Genomic DNA, 21,151 nt, shown 5'->3' with positions numbered 1-21,151 from the left:
ACTTGCACCACCATACTTCATACAGAGTGTACTGTGGCTTGAATGCAGAGTTTGGGGGTCGCCTGACGGACAGAACAGGGACCCTTTGACCCAAAAAGAACAATTTTACTTTCATCAGTCCACAAAATGTTTCTCCATTTCTCTTTAGGCCAGTCGATCTGTTCTTTTGCAAATTGTATCCGCTTCAGTACATGTCTTTTTTTTTAACAGTGGGACTTTCCGGGGATGTCTTGCTAAGAGAGTAGCTTCACACAGGCGTCTTCTAACTGTCACAGTACTCACAGGTAATTTGAGACTGTCTTTGATCATCCTGGAGCTGATCATTGGCTGAGCCTTTGCAAATTCTGGCTATTCTTTGATCCATTTGAATGGTCGTCTTCCGTTTTCTTCCACGTCTCTCTGGTTTTGCTTTCCATTTTAAAGCATTGGAGATCATTTTAGTTGAACAGCCTATTATTGTCTGCACTTCTCTATAAGTTTTACCCTCCCCAATCAACTTTTTAATCAAAGTACGCTGTTCTTCTGAACAATGTCTCAAACGACCCATATTTCTCAGACTTTCGAGGAGAAATGCATGTATAACATGTGCTGGCTTCACCCTTAAATAAGGGCCACCTGATTCACACCTATTTCTTCACCGAATGATTGACCTCACTAATTGAACTCCACACTGCTATTATGTTGAACATACCCCTTTCAATTAATTATTCAAATACCCAGACTCAAAAACATGCAGATAATGAATGCTGAGTCTGTTGGTTTTCTTAGAATCTACTGCACCAACTTGTAAATTGTTTGACATGTGGTAATATAATTTATACCAAAAGCAGTTAGTTAGTCATATTGGACTGCTATTATTTTGAACACTACTGTACATGCCACTGTATGTAGTGCCTGGTGGATAGCTGACACTTCCAAGAATGTCACTCATTGGGGCAAGCACACTGCAGACTCGAGACACGAATGCAGCAAATCTTGCACCCAAGGGCAGCAGAATTGTGAATGCAGCTTTGGATTTTTATTGAAAATCACTACCACATAACTATTAATTGTAAACTGATGTCCGTCCATGTTGTTAGTAAATGGACTCCAATTACTTCATTCTGTGGAAATAATACATTTTCCCAATCTATAAAATACTATGTCTTTCTTAACCAATTTATTTAGATATCTTACAGCAGAATGAATGTTATGTAATGTGTTATGTTAATGAAAATCTGTTGGAAATGTTGCCCTTTTAGTTTCTATTCTAGAAAAGCAAAGACTTGCTGTTCATCGTTAGCAATATTTCTATTAGACTGAGATCCTGGTACACTTCACCTCCAGCTATTGCCTGTTTTCTGTCACTGGCTCTTAGCTAATCTCCCATGAGCCGGTTCTCTACTTAATCTTTTCCATGTTAAACAGGAAGGTTTATTTTTAACTTTACTCCCCACTATTGAACTATAATTGAAGTGAGCTCGCCAGCAAATATGAGGAAAGTTTAAAGAGCACTGAGATGCAAAAGCTAGCCTTTGCTGCTGAGCTTGTAAGAAATTGCTGGGTATAAAATGTAAAAGCTTAAACAAAAAGAAAAAACATCATAAGTCTATTTAGTGCCTTGTAGGGCTCAATTCACACTATTTTCATGACTTAAATTTATAACAAAGCACTTGACCAATATGCTAGATCAGTTTTTATGTAGATCAGATGAATCCTGAAGTATGGCATTGACTTTTAGCATGCTGGTTGTCAAAAACTATGAAAATCCAACAGATCAAAACTAAGCACAAATGTGAAAAGAGCCTAAGAAATTATCTTTTCAAGACTTTTAATCGGGTGCTACTATTACTATTTAGTTACTTATTACAGGCAGTGTCGGACTGGGGTGTCTGGGGCCCACAGGGGGAATTGATCCTCAGGGCCCACCCTACAGCTATATGCAAATTCTGTGGGAGAGGTGATTACTTGTTTTCCCCGGAGAACCCCTGTAAGTGCATCTTGTTCCAAGTATTTTATCACTAATGGAAATAAAAAATCTTCTCCTAATTAAATATCAGAGAGAACAAATGACCACCATACACAACCCAATCCACTATACCAACACCAATAATACCACATACAAGGGAGAAATACCACCACACCATGGCCAGACCACATATTACCACCACACTGTGACCAGACCAGATATTAACAGCATACAGCGTCCAAATAATTCACCATAATTGCTCTGCTCCATGTTCTCCATCATTGTCATATCTCCCTCCTCCATCACTATTGCCATATCTCCCCCAACCTCCTCCATCACCATATCTCCCCCCACCTCCTCCAGCACCATTGCCATATCTCTCCCCACCTCCTCCAGCACCATTCCCATATTGTCACCCACCTTTTCCAGCACTATTGCCATATCTTCCCCACACCTCCTCCAGCACCATTGCCAAATTTCCCCTACCTCCTCCAGCACCATTGCCATATCTCACCCAGCACCATTGCCATATCTCCCCTCACCTCTTCCAGCACCACTGCCATATCTTCCCCCACTTCCTCCAGCCCTATTGCCATAACTCCACCCACCTCCTCTAGCACCATTGCCATATCTCCCTCACCTCCTCCAGCACTATTGCCATATCTCCCCCACCTCCTCTAGCACCATTGCCATATCTCCCCCACCTCTTCCAGCACCATTGCCATATCTTCCCCCACCTCCTCCAGCGCTATTGGCATATCTCCCCCCACCTCCACTAGCACCATTGCAATATCTCCCCCCACCTCCTCCAGCACCATTGCCATATCTCCCCTCACCTCCTCCAGCACCATTGCCATATCTCCCCCACCTCCTCTAGCACCATTGCCATATCTCCCCCACCTCTTAAAGCACCATTGCCATATCACCCCCCACCTACTCCAGCACCATTGCCATATCTCCCCCCACCTCCTCCATGACCACTGCCATATCTTTCGTCCACCTCCTCCAGCACCATTGCCATATCTCCCCCACTTCCTTTAGCAACATTGACATATCTTCCCCTACCAGCTCCATCACCATTGCCATATCCCCCCCCACCTCCTCCAGCACTATTGCCATATCTCCCCCCCACCTCCTCCCGCACCATTGCCGTATCCCCCCCCACCTCCTCCAGCACCATTGCCATATCTCCCCCCACATCCTCCATCACCATTGCCATACATCCCCTCAACTCCTCAAGCACCATTGCCATAGCTCCCCCCACCTCCTCCAGCATCATTGCCATATCTCCCCCACCTCCTCCATCACCATTGCCATATCTCCGCCCACATCCTCCATCACCATTGTCATACATCCCCTCAACTCCTCAAGCACCATTGCCATAGCTCCCCTCACCTCCTCCAGCATCATTGCCATATCTCCCCCCACCTCCTCCATCACCATTGCCATATATCCCCTCACCTCCTCCAGCACTATTGCCATATCTCCCCCCACCTCCTTTAGCACCATTGCCATATCTCCCCCCACCTACTCCAGCACCATTGCCATATCTCCCCCCACTTCCTCCATCACCATTGTCATATATTCCCTCACGTCCTCCAGCACTATTGCCATATCTCCCCCACCTCCTCCAGCACCATTGCCATATCTCCCCCCACCTCCTCCAGCACTATTACCATATCTCCCCCCACATCCTCCAGCACTATTGCCATATCTCCCCGACCTACTCTAGCACCATTGCCATATCCCCCCACTTCCTCCAGCACCATTGCCATATCTTTTCCCCATCTCCTCCAGCACCATTGCCATATCTCCCCTCACCTCCTGCAGCAGTATTGCCATATCCACCCCACCTCCTCCAGCACCATTGCCATATCTTTCATCCACCTTCTCCAGCACCATTGCCATATCTTCCCCCACCTGCTCCATCACCATTGCCATATCTCCCCTCACCTCCTCCATCACTATTGCCGTATCTCCCCCCACCTACTCTAGCACCATTGCCATATCTCCCGCCACCTTCTCCAGCACCATTGCCATATCTTTCGCCCACTTCCTCCAGCACCGTTGCCATATCTCCCCCCACCTCCTCCAGGACCATTGCGATATATCTCCCACCTCCTCCAGCACCATTGCCATATATACCCTCAACTCCTCCATCACCATTGCCATATATCCCCCCACCTCCTCAAGCACCATAGCCATATCTCCCCCCCACCTCCTCCAGCATCATTGCCATATCTCCCAGCACCTCCTCCATCACCATTGCCATATATCCCCTCACATCCTCCAGCACCATTGCCATATCTCCCCCCACCTCCTCCAGCACCATTGCCATATCTCCCCCCACCTCCTCCAGCACCATGGCCATATCTTCCCCCACCTCCTCCAGCACCATGGCCATATCTCCCCCACCTCCTCCAGCACCATTGCCATATATCCCCTCAACTCCTCAAGCATCATTGCCATATCTCCCCCCCACATCCTCCAGCATCATTGCCATATCTCCCAACACCTCCTCCATCACCATTGCCATATATCCCCTCACCTCCTCCAGCACTATTGCCATATCTGCCCCCACCTCCTTTAGCACCATTGCCATATCTCCCCCCACCTCCTCCAGCACCATTGCTATATCTCCCCCCACCTCCTCATCACCATTGCCATATATCCCCCACCTCCTCCAGCACCAATGCCATATCTCCCCCCACCTCCTCCATCACCATTGCCATATATTCCCTCACGTCCTCCAGCACTATTGCCATATCTCCCCCCACCTCCTTTAGCACCATTGCCATATCTCCCCCCACCTCCTCCAGCATCATTGCCATATCTCCCAGCACCTCCTCCATCACCATTGCCATATATCCCCTCACCTCCTCCAGCACTATTGCCATATCTGCCCCCACCTCCTTTAGCACCATTGCCATATCTCCCCCCACCTCCTCCAGCACCATTGCCATATCTCCCCCCACCTCCTCCAGCACCATTGCCATATCTCCCCCCCACCTCCTCATCACCATTGCCATATATCCCCTCAACTCCTCAAGCACCATTGCCATATCTCCCCCACTTCCTCCAGCACCCATGCCATTTCTCCCCCCACCTCCTCCATCACCATTGCCATATATTCCCTCACGTCCTCCAGCACTATTGCCATATCTCTCCCCACCTCCTTTAGCACCATTGCCATATCTCCCCCCACCTCCTCCAGCACCATTGCCATATCTCCCCCACCTCCTCCAGCACTATTATCACATCCCCCCCACATCCTCCAGCACCACTGCCATATCTCCCCACCTACTCTAGCACCATTGCCATATCTCCCCCACCTCCTCTAGCACCATTGCCATATCACCCCCCACTTCCTCCAGCACCATTGCCATATCTTTCGCCCATCTCCTCCAGCACCATTGCCATATCTCCCCTCACCTCCTCCAGCAGTATTCCCATGTCTCCCCCACCACCGCTAGCACCATTGCCATGTCACCCCCCCACCTCCTCCAGCACCATTGCCATATCTCCCCCCACCTCCTCCAGCACCATTGCCATATCTTTCGTCCACCTCCTCCAGCATCATTGCCATATCTCCCCCACTTGCTTTAGCAACACTGCCATATCTTCCCCCACCCGCTCCATCACCATTGCCCTATCCCCCCCAGCTCCTCCATCACCATTGCCATATCTCCCCCCACCTCCTCCAGCACCATTGCCATATCTTCCCCCACCGGCTCCATCACCATTGCCATATCTTCCCTCACCTGCTCCAGCACTATTGCCATATCTCCCCCCACCTCCTCTAGCACCATTGTCATATCTCCCGCCACCTTCTCCACCACCATTGCCATATCTTTCGCCCACCTCCTCCAGCACCGTTGCCATATCTCCCCCCACCTCCTCCAGCACCATTTCCGTATCTCACCCCCCCACCTCCTCCTTCACCATTGCCATATCTCCCCCACCTACTCCAGCAACATTGCCATATGTCCCCCCACCTCCTCCAGCACAATTGCCATATCTCCTCCCACCTCCTCCATCACCATTGCCGTATATCCCTTCAACTCCTCAAGCACCATTGCCATATCTCCCCCTACCTCCTACAACACCATTGCCATATCTCCCCCCACCTCCTCCATCACCATTGCCATATATCCCCTCACCTCCTCCAGCACTATTGCCATATCTCCCACATCTCCTTTAGCACCATTGCCATATCTCCCCCAACCTCCTCCATCACCATTGCATATCTCCCCTCACCTGCTCCAGCACTATTGCCTTATCTCCCCCACCTCCTCTAGCACCACTGCCATATCTCCCGCCACCTTCTCCAGCACCATTGCCATATATCCCCTCACCTCCTCCAGCACTATTGCCATATCTCCCCCCACCTCCTTAAGCACCATTGCCATATCTCCCCCCCACCTCCTCAAGCACCATTGCCATATCTCCCCCCACCTCCTACAGCATTATTACCATATCTCCCCCCCACATCCACCAGCACTATTGCCATATCTCCCCTACCTCCTCTAGCACCATTGCCATATCTCCGCCACCTCCTCTAGCACCACTGCCATATCACCCCCCACCTCCTCCAGCACCATTGCCATATCCCTCCACCTCTTACAGCACCACTGCCATATCACCCCCACGTCCTTCAGCACCATTGCCATATTGCCCCCCACCATTGCCATATCATTCGCCCACCTCCTCCAGCACCATTGCCATATCCCCCCTCAACTCCTCCATCACCATATCTCCCCCTCACCTCCTCCAGCACTATTGCAATATATCCCCTCACCTCCTTTAGCAACATTGCCATATCACCCCGCACCTCCTCCAGCACCTTTGCCATATCTCCCCCACCTCCTCCAGCACCATTGCCATATCTTTTGCCCACCTCCTCCAGCACCATTGCCATATCTCGGCCCACCTTATCCAGCACCATTGCCATATCTCCTCCCACCTCCTCCAAGACCATTGCCATATCTCCCCCACATCCTCCAGCACTATTGCCGTATCTCCCCCCACCTCCTCTAGCACCGTTGCCATATCTCCACCCACCTTATCCAGCACCATTTCCGTATCTCACCCCCCCACCTCCTCCTTCACCATTGCCATATCTCCCCCCACCTACTCCAGCAACATTGCCATATCTCCTCCCACCTCCTCCAGCACAATTGCCATATCTCCCCCCACCTCCTCCATCACCATTGCCGTATATCCCCTCAACTCCTCAAGCACCATTGCCATATCTCCCCCCACCTCCTCCAGCACCATTGCCATATCTCCCCCCACCTCCTCAAGCACCATTGCCATATCTTTCGCCCACCTCCACCAGCACCATTGCCATATCTCCCCCCACCTCCTCAAGCACCATTGCCATATCTCCTCCCACCTCCTCCAGCATTATTACCATATCCCCCCCCACATCCTCCAGCACTATTGCCATATCTCCCCCACCTCCTCCAGCACCATTGCCCTATCCCCCCCACCTCCTCCAGCACCATTTCCGTATCTCACCCCACCAACTCCTCCATCACCATTGCCATATCTCCCCCCACCTCCTCCAGCACCATTGCCATATCTCCTCCCACCTCCTCCAGCACCATTGCCATATCTCCCCCCACCTCCTTTAGCAACATTGCCATATCTTCCCCCACCGGCTCCATCACCATTGCCATATCTCCCCCCACCTCCTCCAGCACCATTTCCATATCTCCCCCAACCTCCTCCATCACCATTGCATATCTCCCCTCACCTGCTCCAGCACTATTGCCATATCTCCCCCACCTCCTCTAGCACCACTGCCATATCTCCCGCCACCTTCTCCAGCACCATTGCCATATATCCCCTCACCTCCTCCAGCACTATTGCCATATCTCCCCCCACCTCCTCCAGCACAATTGCCATATCTCCCCCCACCTACTCCAGCAACATTGCCATATCTCCCCTCACCTCCTCCAGCACAATTGCCATATCTCCCACCACCTACTCCAGCAACATTGCCATATCTCCCCCCACCTCCTCCAGCACAATTGCCATATCTCCCCCCACCTCCTCCAGCACCATGGCCATATCTCCCCCCACCTCCTCCAGCACCATTGCCATATCTCCCCCCACCTCCTCCAGCACCATTGACATATCTTTTGCCCACCTCCTCCAGCACCATTGCCATATCTTTTGCCCACCTCCACCAGCACCATTGCCATATCTCCCCCCACCTCCTCAAGCACCATTGCCATATCTCCCCCCACCTCCTCCACCATTATTACCATATCTCCCCCCCACATTCTCCAGCACTATTGCCATATCTCCCCCACCTCCTCCAGCACCATTGCCCTATCCCCCCCACCTCCTCCAGCACCATTTCCGTATCTCACCCCACCAACTCCTCCATCACCATTGCCATATCTCCCCCCACCTCCTCCAGCACCATTGCCATATCTCCTCCCACCTCCTCCAGCACCATTGCCATATCTCCCCCCACCTCCTTTAGCAACATTGCCATATCTTCCCCCACCGGCTCCATCACCATTGCCATATCTCCCCTCACCTGCTCCAGCACTATTGCCATATCTCCCCCCACCTCCTCTAGCGCCATTGCCATATCTCCCGCCACCTTCTCCAGCACCATTGCCATATCTTTCGCCCACCTCCTCCAGCACCGTTGCCATATCTCCCCCCACCTCCTCCAGCACCATTTCCGTATCTCACCCCCCAACTCCTCCATCACCATTGCCATATCTCCCCCAACCTCCTCCAGCAACATTGCCATATCTCCCCCCACCTCCTCCAGCACAATTGCCATATCTCCCCCACCTCCTTTAGCACCATTGCCATATCTCCCCCCACCTCCTCCAGCACCATTTCCATATCTCCCCCAACCTCCTCCATCACCATTGCATATCTCCCCTCACCTGCTCCAGCACTATTGCCATATCTCCCCCACCTCCTCTAGCACCACTGCCATATCTCCCGCCACCTTCTCCAGCACCATTGCCATATATCCCCTCACCTCCTCCAGCACTATTGCCATATCTCCCCCCACCTCCTCCAGCACAATTGCCATATCTCCCCCCACCTCCTCCAGCACAATTGCCATATCTCACCCCACCTCCTCCTTCACCATTGCCATATCTCCCCCCACCTACTCCAGCAACATTGCCATATCTCCCCCCACCTCCTCCAGCACAATTGCCATATCTCCCCCACCTACTCCAGCAACATTGCCATATCTCCCCCCACCTCCTCCAGCACAACTGCCATATCTCCCCCCACCTCCTCCATCACCATTGCCCTATATCCCCTCAACTCCTCAAGCACCATTGCCATATCTCCCCCCACCTCCTCCAGCACCATTGCCATATCTCCCCCCACCTCCTCCAGCACCATTGCCATATCTCCCCCCACATCCTCCAGCACCATTGCCATATCTCCCCCCACCTCCTCCAGCATTATTACCATATCTCCCCCCCACATCCTCCAGCACTATTGCCATATCTCCCCCACCTCCTCCAGCACCATTGCCCTATCCCCCCCACCTCCTCCATCACCATTGCCATATCTCCCCCCACCTCCTCCAGCACCATTGCCATATCTCCACCCACCTCCTCCAGCACCATTGCCATATCTCCACCCACCTCCTTTAGCAACATTGCCATATCTTTCCCCACCGGCTCCATCACCATTGCCATATCTCCCCTCACCTGCTCCAGCACTATTGCCATATCTCCCCCACCTCCTCTAGCACCATTGCCATATCTCCGCCACCTCCTCTAGCACCATTGCCATATCACCCCCCACCTCCTCCAGCACCATTGCCATATCCCCCCAAATCCTCCAGCACCATTGTCATATCTCCCCCCACCTCTTACAGCACCACTGCCATATCACCCCCACCTCCTCCAGCACCATTGCCATATCTTTCGCCCACCTCCTCCAGCACCATTGCCATATCCACCCAAACTCCTACAGCACCATTGCCATATCTCCCCCACCTCTTACAGCACCACTGCCATATCACCCCCACCTCCTCCAGCACCATTGCCATATCTTTCACCCACCTCCTCCAGCACCATTGCCATATCTCCCCCCACCTCCTCAAGCACCAGTGGCATATCTCCCCCCACCTCCTCCAGCATTATTACCATATCTCCCCCCCACATCCTCCAGCACTATTGCCATATCTCCCCCACCTCCTCTATCACCATTGCCATATCTCCCCCACCTCCTCTAGCAACATTGCCCTATCACCCCCACCTCCTCCAGCACCATTGCCATATCTCCCCCACCTCCTCCAGCACCATTGCCATATCTCCCCCCACCTCCTCCATCACTATTGCAATATATTTCGCCCATCTCCCCCACCTCCTCCAGCACCATTGCCATATCTCCCCCACCTCCTCCAGCACCATTGCCATACCCCCCCACCTCGTCCAGCACCATTGCCATATCTCCCCCCACCTCCTCCAGTACCGTTGCCATATCTCCCCCCACCTCCTGCAGCACCATTGCCATATCTCCCCCCACCTCCTCCAGTACCGTTGCCATATCTCCCCCCACCTCCTCCAGCACCATTGCCCTATCTCCCCCCACCTCCTCCAGTACCGTTGCCATATCTCCCCCCACCTCCTCCAGCACCATTGCCCTATCTCCCCCCACATCGTGCAGCACTATTGCCATATCTCCCCCCACCTCCTCCAGCACCATTGCCATATCTTTCGCCCACCTCCACCAGCAACATTGCCATATCTCCCCCACTTCCTCCAGCACCATTGCCATATCTCCCCCCACCTCCTCCATCACCATTGCCATATCTCCCCTCACCTCCTCCAGCACCATTGCCAAATCTCCCCCCAGCTCCTTTAGCACCATTGCCATATCTCCCCCCACCTCCTCCAGGACCATTTCCATATCTCCCCTACCTCTTACAGCACCATTGCCATATATCCCCCACCTCCTCCAGCACCATTTCCATATCTTCCCTACCTCTTACAGCACCATTGCCATATCACCACCACCTCCTCCATCACCATTGCCATATCTTTAGCCCACCTCCTCAAGCACCATTGCCATATATCCCCTCACCTCCTCCATCACTACTGCCATATCTCCCCCCACCTCCTCCAGCACCATTGCCATATCTCCCCCCACCTCCTCCAGCACCATTTCCATATCTCGCCCCACATTCACCAGTACTATTGCCATATCTCCCCCCACCTACTCCAGCACCGTTGCCATATCTCCCCCCACCTCCCCCAGCACCATTGCCATATCTCCCCCCACCTCCTTCAGCACCATTGCCATATGTCTCCCAACCTCCTACATCACCATTGCCATATCTCCCCCACCTCCTCCAGCACCATTGCCATATCTCCCCCCACCTTCTGCAGCACCATTGCCATATCTCCCCCACCTCCTCCAGCACCATTGCCATATCTCCCTTCACCTCCACCATCACCATTGCCATATCTCCCCCACCTCCTCCAGCACCACTGCCATACCTCCCCCACCTCCTCCAGAACCATTGCGATATCTACCCCCACCTCCTCCAGCACCATTGCCCTATCTCCCCCCACATCGTCCAGCACTATTGCCATATCTCCCCCCACCTCCTCCAGCAACATTGCCATATCTCCCCCAGCTCCTCCAGCACCATTGCCATATTTCCCCCCACCTCCTCCATCACCATTGCCATATCTCCCCTCACCTTCTCCAGCACCATTGCCATATCTCCCCCCACCTCCTCCATCACCATTGCCATATCTCCCCTCACCTCCTCCAGCACTATTGCCAAATCTCCCCCCAGCTCCTTTAGCACCATTGCCATATCTCCCCCCACCTCCTCCAGCACCATTTCCATATCTCCCCTACCTCTTACAGCACCATTGCCATATCTCCCCCCGCCTCCTCCAGCACCATTTCCATATCTCCCCTACCTCTCACAGCACCATTGCCATATCTCCCCTCACCTCCCCCAGCACCATTGCCATATCTCCCCCCACCTCCTTCAGCACGATTGCCATATCTCCCCCAACCTCCTTTAGTACCATTGCCATATCACCCCTCACCTCCTCCAGCACCATTGCCATATCTCGCCCCAGCTCCTCCAGCACCATTGCCATATCTCCCCCACCTCCTCCAGTGCTATTGCCATATCTCCCCCCACCTCCTCCATCACCATTGCCATATATCACTTCACCTCCTCCAGCACTATTGTCATATCTCCCCCCACCTCCTCCAGCACCATTGCCATATCTCCCCCCACATCCTCCAGCGCTATTGCCATATCTCCCCCCACCTCCTCCTGCACCATTGCCATATCTCCCCCCATCTCCTCCAGCACCATTGCCATAACTCTCCCCACCTCCTCCAGCACCATTGCCATATCTTTAGCCCACCTCCTCAAGCACCATTGCCATGTCTCCCCTCACCTCCTCCATCACTACTGCCATATCTCCCCCCACCTCCTCCAGCACCATTGCCATATCTCCCCCCACCTCCTCCAGCACCATTGCCATATCTCCCCCCACCTCCTCCAGCACCATTGCCATATCTCCCCCCACCTCCTCCAGCACCATTGCTATATCTCCCCCCACCTCCTCCAGCACCATTGCCATATATCACCTCACCTCCTCCAGCACTATTGTCATATCTCCCCTGACCTCCTCCAGCACAATTGCCATATCTCCCCCCACCTCCTCCAGCACCATTGCCATATCTCCCCCCACATCCTCCAGCGCTATTGCCATATCTCCCCCCACCTCTTTCTGCACCATTGCCATATCTTTTGCCCACCTCCTCCTGCACCATTGCCATATCTCCCCCCATCTCCTCCAGCACCATTGCCATATCTTTCGCCCACCTCCTCCAGCACCATTGCCATATCTCCCCCCACCTCCTCAAGCATTATTACCATATCTCCCCCCCACATCCTCCAGCACTATTGCCATATCTCCCCCACCTCCTCCAGCACCATTGCCATACCCCCCCACCTCCTCCAGCACCATTGCCATATCTCCCCCCACCTCCTCCAGTACCGTTGCCATATCTCCCCCCCACCTCCTCCAGCACCATTGCCATATCTCCCCCCACCTCCTCCAGTACCGTTGCCATATCTCCCCCCCACCTCCTCCAGCACCATTGCCCTATCTCCCCCCACCTTCTCCAGTACCGTTGCCATATCTCCCACCTCCTCCAGCACCATTGCCCTATCTCCCCCCACATCGTGCAGCACTATTGCCATATCTCCCCCCACCTCCTCCAGCACCATTGCCATATCTTCCCTACCTCTTACAGCACCATTGCCATATCTCCCCCACCTCCTCCAGCACCATTTCCATATCTTCCCTACCTCTTACAGCACCATTGCCATATCACCACCACCTCCTCCATCACCATTGCCATATCTTTAGCCCACCTCCTCAAGCACCATTGCCATATATCCCCTCACCTCCTCCATCACTACTGCCATATCTCCCCCCACCTCCTCCAGCACCATTGCCATATCTCCCCCTACCTCCTCCAGCACCATTTCCATATCTCGCCCGACATTCACCAGTACTATTGCCATATCTCCCCCCACCTACTCCAGCACCGTTGCCATATCTCCCCCCACCTCCCCCAGCACCATTGCCATATCTCCCCCCACCTCCTTCAGCACCATTGCCATATGTCTCCCAACCTCCTACATCACCATTGCCATATCTCCCCCACCTCCTCCAGCACCATTGCCATATCTCCCCCCACCTTCTGCAGCACCATTGCCATATCTCCCCCACCTCCTCCAGCACCATTGCCATATCTCCCTTCACCTCCACCATTGCCATATCTCCCCCACCTCCTCCAGCACCACTGCCATACCTCCCCCATCTCCTCCAGAACCATTGCCATATCTACCCCCACCTCCTCCAGCACCATTGCCCTATCTCCCCCCACATCGTCCAGCACTATTGCCATATCTCCCCCCACCTCCTCCAGCAACATTGCCATATCTCCCCCAGCTCCTCCAGCACCATTGCCATATTTCCCCCCACCTCCTCCATCACCATTGCCATATCTCCCCTCACCTTCTCCAGCACCATTGCCATATCTCCCCCCACCTCCTCCATCACCATTGCCATATCTCCCCTCACCTCCTCCAGCACTAGTGCCAAATCTCCCCCCAGCTCCTTTAGCACCATTGCCATATCTCCCCCCACCTCCTCCAGCACCATTTCCATATCTCCCCTACCTCTCACAGCACCATTGCCATATCTCCCCTCACCTCCCCCAGCACCATTGCCATATCTCCCCCCACCTCCTTCAGCACGATTGCCATATCTCCCCCAACCTCCTTTAGTACCATTGCCATATCACCCCTCACCTCCTCCAGCACCATTGCCATATCTCGTCCCAGCTCCTCCAGCACCATTGCCATATCTTGCCCCAGCTCCTCCAGCACCATTGCCATATCTTTCGGCCACCTCCTCCAGCACCATTGTCATATCTCCCCCCACCTCATCTAGCACCATTGCCATATCTCCGGCCACCTCCTCCAGCACCATTGCCATATCTCCCCACATCTCCTCCAGCACCATTGCCATATCTCCCCCACCTCCTCCAGCACCATTGCCATATCTCCCCCCACATCCTCCAGTGCTATTGCCATATCTCCCCCCACCTCCTCCTGCACCATTGCCATATCTCCCCCCATCTCCTCCAGCACCATTGCCATAACTCTCCCCACCTCCTCCAGCACCATTGCCATATCTTTAGCCCACCTCCTCAAGCACCATTGCCATGTCTCCCCTCACCTCCTCCATCACTACTGCCATATCTCCCCCCACCTCCTCCAGCACCATTGCCATATCTCCCCCCACCTCCTCCAGCACCATTGCCATATCTCCCCCCACCTCCTCCAGCACCATTGCCATATCTCCCCCCACCTCCTCCAGCACCATTGCTATATCTCCCCCCACCTCCTCCAGCACCATTGCCATATATCACCTCACCTCCTCCAGCACTATTGTCATATCTCCCCTGACCTCCTCCAGCACAATTGCCATATCTCCCCCACCTCCTCCAGCACCATTGCCATATCTCCCCCCACATCCTCCAGCGCTATTGCCATATCTCCCCCCACCTCTTTCTGCACCATTGCCATATCTTTTGCCCACCTCCTCCTGCACCATTGCCATATCTCCCCCCATCTCCTCCAGCACCATTGCCATAACTCTCCCCACCTCCTCCAGCACCATTGCCATATCTCCCCCCACCTTCTCCAGCACCATTGCCATATCTTTAGCCCACCTCCTCAAGCACCATTGCCATATATCCCCCACCTCCTCCAGCACCACTGCCATACCTCCCCCATCTCCTCCAGAACCATTGCCATATCTACCCCCACCTCCTCCAGCACCATTGCCCTATCTCCCCCCACATCGTCCAGCACTATTGCCATATCTCCCCCCACCTCCTCCAGCAACATTGCCATATCTCCCCCAGCTCCTCCAGCACCATTGCCATATTTCCCCCCACCTCCTCCATCACCATTGCCATATCTCCCCTCACCTTCTCCAGCACCATTGCCATATCTCCCCCCACCTCCTCCATCACCATTGCCATATCTCCCCTCACCTCCTCCAGCACTAGTGCCAAATCTCCCCCCAGCTCCTTTAGCACCATTGCCATATCTCCCCCCACCTCCTCCAGCACCATTTCCATATCTCCCCTACCTCTCACAGCACCATTGCCATATCTCCCCTCACCTCCCCCAGCACCATTGCCATATCTCCCCCCACCTCCTTCAGCACGATTGCCATATCTCCCCCAACCTCCTTTAGTACCATTGCCATATCACCCCTCACCTCCTCCAGCACCATTGCCATATCTCGTCCCAGCTCCTCCAGCACCATTGCCATATCTTGCCCCAGCTCCTCCAGCACCATTGCCATATCTTTCGGCCACCTCCTCCAGCACCATTGTCATATCTCCCCCCACCTCATCTAGCACCATTGCCATATCTCCGGCCACCTCCTCCAGCACCATTGCCATATCTCCCCACATCTCCTCCAGCACCATTGCCATATCTCCCCCACCTCCTCCAGCACCATTGCCATATCTCCCCCCACATCCTCCAGTGCTATTGCCATATCTCCCCCCACCTCCTCCTGCACCATTGCCATATCTCCCCCCATCTCCTCCAGCACCATTGCCATAACTCTCCCCACCTCCTCCAGCACCATTGCCATATCTTTAGCCCACCTCCTCAAGCACCATTGCCATGTCTCCCCTCACCTCCTCCATCACTACTGCCATATCTCCCCCCACCTCCTCCAGCACCATTGCCATATCTCCCCCCACCTCCTCCAGCACCATTGCCATATCTCCCCCCACCTCCTCCAGCACCATTGCCATATCTCCCCCCACCTCCTCCAGCACCATTGCTATATCTCCCCCCACCTCCTCCAGCACCATTGCCATATATCACCTCACCTCCTCCAGCACTATTGTCATATCTCCCCTGACCTCCTCCAGCACAATTGCCATATCTCCCCCACCTCCTCCAGCACCATTGCCATATCTCCCCCCACATCCTCCAGCGCTATTGCCATATCTCCCCCCACCTCTTTCTGCACCATTGCCATATCTTTTGCCCACCTCCTCCTGCACCATTGCCATATCTCCCCCCATCTCCTCCAGCACCATTGCCATAACTCTCCCCACCTCCTCCAGCACCATTGCCATATCTCCCCCCACCTTCTCCAGCACCATTGCCATATCTTTAGCCCACCTCCTCAAGCACCATTGCCATATATCCCCTCACCTTCTCCATCACTACTGCCATATCTCCCCCCACCTCCTCCAGCACCATTTCCATATCTCGCCCCACATTCACCAGTACTATTGCCATATCTCCCCCACCTACTCCAGCACCATTGCCATATCTCCCCCCATCTCCTCCAGCACCATTTCCATATCTCCCCACACCTTCTCAAGCACCATTGCCATATCTTTAGCCCACCTCCTCAAGCACCGTAGCCATATATCCCCCCAACCTCCTCCATCACTATTGCCATATCTCCCCCCACCTCCCCCAGCACCATTGCCATATCTCCCCCCACCTCCTCGAGCACCATTGCCATATCCCCCCCACCTCCTCCAGCACCATTACCATATATCCCCTCACCTCCTCTAGCACTATTGTCATAACTCCCCACACCTCCTCCAGCGCCATTGCCATATCACTCCCCATCTCCTCCAGCACTATTGCCATATCTCCCCCCACCTCCGTTAGCACCATTTCCATATCTCCCCACACCTCCTCCAGCACCATTGCCATATCACCCCGCACCTCCTCCAGCACCATTGCCATATCTCCCCCCACCTCCTCCATCACCATTGCCATATCTCCCCCCACCTCCTAAAGCACCATTGCCATATCTCCCCCCCTCCTCCAGCACCATTGCCATATTTCCCCACACCTCCTCCAGCACCACTGCGATATCTTTCGCCCACCTCCTCCAGCACCATTGCCATATATTCCCTCACCTTCTCCAGCACTACTGCCATATCTCCCCCCCACCTCCTCCATCACCATTGCCATATCACCCCACACCTCCTCCAGCACCACTGCGATATCTCCACTCACGTCCTCCAGCACCATTGCCATATCACCCCCCACCTCCTCCAGCATCATCGCCATATCTCCCCCCATCTCCTCTAGCACCATTGCCATATCTCCCCCGACCTCCTCCATCACCATTGCCATATATCCCCTCACCTCCTCCAGCACTATTGCCATATCTCCCCCCATCTCCTCCATCACCATATCTCCCCACACCTCCTCCAGCACCATTGCCATATCACCCCCCACCTCATCCAGCACCACTGCCATATCTCCACCCACCCTCTCCATCACCATTGCCATATCTCCCCCCTCCTCCAGCACCATTGCCATACCTCCCCCCACCTCCTCCAGCACCATTGCCATATCACCCCCCACCTCCTCCATTACCATTGCCATATCTCCCCTCACCTCCTCCAGCACCAGTGACATATCTCCCCCCACATCCTCCATCACCATTGCCATATCACCCCCTCATCCTCCTGCACTATTGCCATATCTCCCCCCACCACCTCCAGCACCATTGCCATATCACCCCCACCTCCTCCAGCACCATTGCCATATCTTCCCCCACCTCCTCCAGCACCATTGCTCTCCTTCTTCTACCACCACCTTCTCCAGCACCATTGCTCTTCCTCTTATCCCCCTACCTGCTCCAGCACCATCGCTCTAGCTAAAAAAAAAAAAAAAAAACCCCCCTTAACCTGTCTGCTCGTTCCCCCGCAGCATTGTCCTCTGCTTCCTGCCCGGCATCCTTCTCCCTGACAGAGGCCCGCGCTCCATGATGATGTCATCATGCAGTGCGAGTCTGTGTCACGGAGGAAGCGCCGGGCAGAAAGTAGAGGACAGATCCCTCCGCTCTGCTGCCATTTTCTCCTCTCAGCAGAGTAGCGATCGCTCCCTGCCCGCCGCTACCGCACATGAGAGGGCAATCTGGCCATGGGCCCCCTGAGCGTGGGGGCCAAAGAAGCAGGCCAGATTGCCCTCATCAGGCGCACAGCAAGGGCCCCGCTCCACCTTTGGGCCCCAATGTAGGTGCACTGGCAGCCATGTTAACCAGCGGGCCCCTGTACGTCCAGTTCGAATTCTCTGGTGTCCCGGTGCCCCAGTACAGCCCTGATTACAAGGTATCTGCTCATTTTGTTTTCATCTTAGGTTCTGTTTGCTAAATGGCCACAGTGTGAATGCAACCTATGCGTCGCACTTATACCAACATCTGCTCTGGCTCAATTTTTTTGGCTTTAGCCTATTAAATGTACTACTGTTAGCAACTAAATTGTGACAAAATTTAGTTTTTTTAATTTCGTGTGTTCCTCTCTTTAGTTATACTATAGAAAAACGATTATTAAGCTCTTACTACAGTAACTGCTATAAATCAAGTCATGTAATCCTGAAGATGCCTATGAGGTTTACAATTTTTTTAGCTTTTATTGTTTTTATGTTTTTTAATTCTCTTTTAGATATTTCATTATGTTTTATCAGTGTAACCAAGTTTAAAACTCAGCATACAACTTCAGTTTGACATGTTACAGCGAACACAAAAGAAAACAATGTTGTCTAACATCAACTCAGTTGTATTAAAAAAACAATATGCACAACAAACACAAAACGAAAAAATAACACAAAAAAAAAAAAGAGCAAGCCGGGAAGGATTAAGTGGATGGATTGAGGGGGACAAGAGAGGAGAGGGTCATACAATTATCTACACGAGCCAAAAATTCCTGGAATAGGATGTGTATTTTTACCAAGCATGGGATATCATTTGTTTCACGGCAAAAAAGGTAAACGTCTAGAGTTTGTAATAAGACAACTTTTTGTAATTCTAACAAAATTACTTAATTAATCTGTAATTTGGAAATTAAATATGGTAATATACAAATGTACTGTTGCCAATGTGTGCTCTTGGAATTAGAGGATTGAAAGCATCTGTGTCAGGGAAACTGAACACAGCAAGGGAACCTGAAAGGTTGAACCATTAGTTTGACACACTTCTCATTTAATTCGATAGATGTGAATTAATCTTCTTTTATTTCTTACAGTAATATTATTCTTTTTCACATTTTAATGTAAAGATTTTCTCTTCTGTAGGACTACTTTTATGGAAAATCAGGCTAATAATGAAACCAGATGCTGTGGTTAGAGAATCATTTTTAATCGGTTCATTTGTACTATAAAAGGAGATTTTGTGCAGGTAACCTATTACCGATTTATTGATTCAACTTTTATTATCTTCAAATTCCAAAAAGAGAATCTTAAAGGGAACCTGTCACCAGAAAAACGCTATTAACCTGCAGATATGGGGTTATTTTGCAGGTTAATAGTGTTATTAACCTGCCTGGCGCCTGCACTTAGCCAAACTCTGCGGGGAGAAAATGAACTTTGTTCCCCCCAGCAGCGTTCCGGTTTCAGATACGGGGAAGGCGCCGGTTCCAGTTCAATCACAGTTCTGAGTATACAGAGCAGCAGCTGTAACCATGCCCCTGGCTCTGACTGACAGCCGGCCCCAATGCAGAGCAAGTGTCTGTCAGGGCCGGGGGTGCGGTTATAGCCGCCTCTCTGTATACTCAGAGTGGTGATTGAACCCGTGCTGGCGCCGCCCCCATTAATGAAACCGGAAAGCTGCCCGGTGGGAATAAAGTTAATTTTCCCTCTGCAGCGTTTGGCTAAGTGAAGGCGCCGGGCAGGTTAGTAACACTATTAACCTGCAGATAAACTCCATATCTGCAGGCTGATAGCATTTTTTTCTGGTGACAGGTTCCCTTTAAATTCAAATAATCAGTTCATACAATGTCTAACAATGGCAAACAGTTCTATTCTTGTATGTATTCATTCATTTATCTCTAATATTAACCAATCAGAATCCATTTTTTGCTATTCTAAAACAGTTTAGAAAATAGAAGCAGCACTCTGATTAGACTATTTTGATATATAAACTTCGTATGGCTCAGAGTCCTCAGTCTGGCTAAGATTTCCAAAATCTAGAACAAAACCTGTGGTGTTGGCCATAATCTTATGCTAGGTAAAAATGAATGTGGTGATCTGATTGGCTGCTGATTAATAAAAATGTGAGAAAGAGCACAAAATACACAACCCATATCAAGATCTTGTTTTACCATCAATCAGATGTGGAATCCAGATAAGAACACTTACTTCCCAGCTGCATAGACCTCTGCTGTGTCGAAGAGGTTTACTCCATTCTCATATGCAATGGTCATTAGCTGCTCAGCCACCTAAAAGGTATAAAAAAGAGCGTGAAAAAGTATACTGTATGTTGTTTGCACAAGGAAATTAATAGTTAAAAATTAGTCAGGCATCACTAGAAGTCAATGAAAAAGCAACTTTAGAATTGTGATACCCTTTTAGATCCAGGTTCTATGACCCAACACTGGCATCCAGTCATGTGATCCCCAAGAAGCATACAGGAAAAAGCTCCATCATAGCTAATATTTTATACCCGGTGCTTTCTATAATACCAAAAAGACAAAAGTAGAACAATTTTGATAGCATATAAATGTTTTTGTAATTTAAAAGGGTTGTGTGCTGGTCACCATCACCTGCGACAGCCATAACGTATGGCCACAGAAACATGTGACCAC

General features: G+C 52.1%; 1 protein-coding gene across 3 annotated transcripts in view; it reads right to left on the bottom strand.

Annotated features, from left to right (window-relative positions):
• KCNAB1 (potassium voltage-gated channel subfamily A regulatory beta subunit 1) overlaps positions 1–21,151 on the bottom strand; it is a 552,388-nt gene that overhangs the window by 104,972 nt on the left and 426,265 nt on the right. For all 3 annotated transcript variants that reach the window (XM_073674769.1, XM_073674770.1, XM_073674771.1), the window contains exon 4: positions 20,706–20,785. In XM_073674769.1, coding sequence (XP_073530870.1) covers positions 20,706–20,785 — 80 coding nt within the window. The remainder of the gene's footprint in view (positions 1–20,705; positions 20,786–21,151) is intronic.

This window comes from Phyllobates terribilis, unplaced genomic scaffold (genome assembly GCF_046119375.1).
Source record: "Phyllobates terribilis strain yellow unplaced genomic scaffold, ASM4611937v1 Scaffold_3__8_contigs__length_932513732, whole genome shotgun sequence".
NCBI classification, from domain to species: Eukaryota; Metazoa; Chordata; class Amphibia; order Anura; family Dendrobatidae; genus Phyllobates; species Phyllobates terribilis.
Note: the sequence above shows the minus strand (reverse complement) of the source record. Positions and strands in the feature narration are given on the sequence as shown.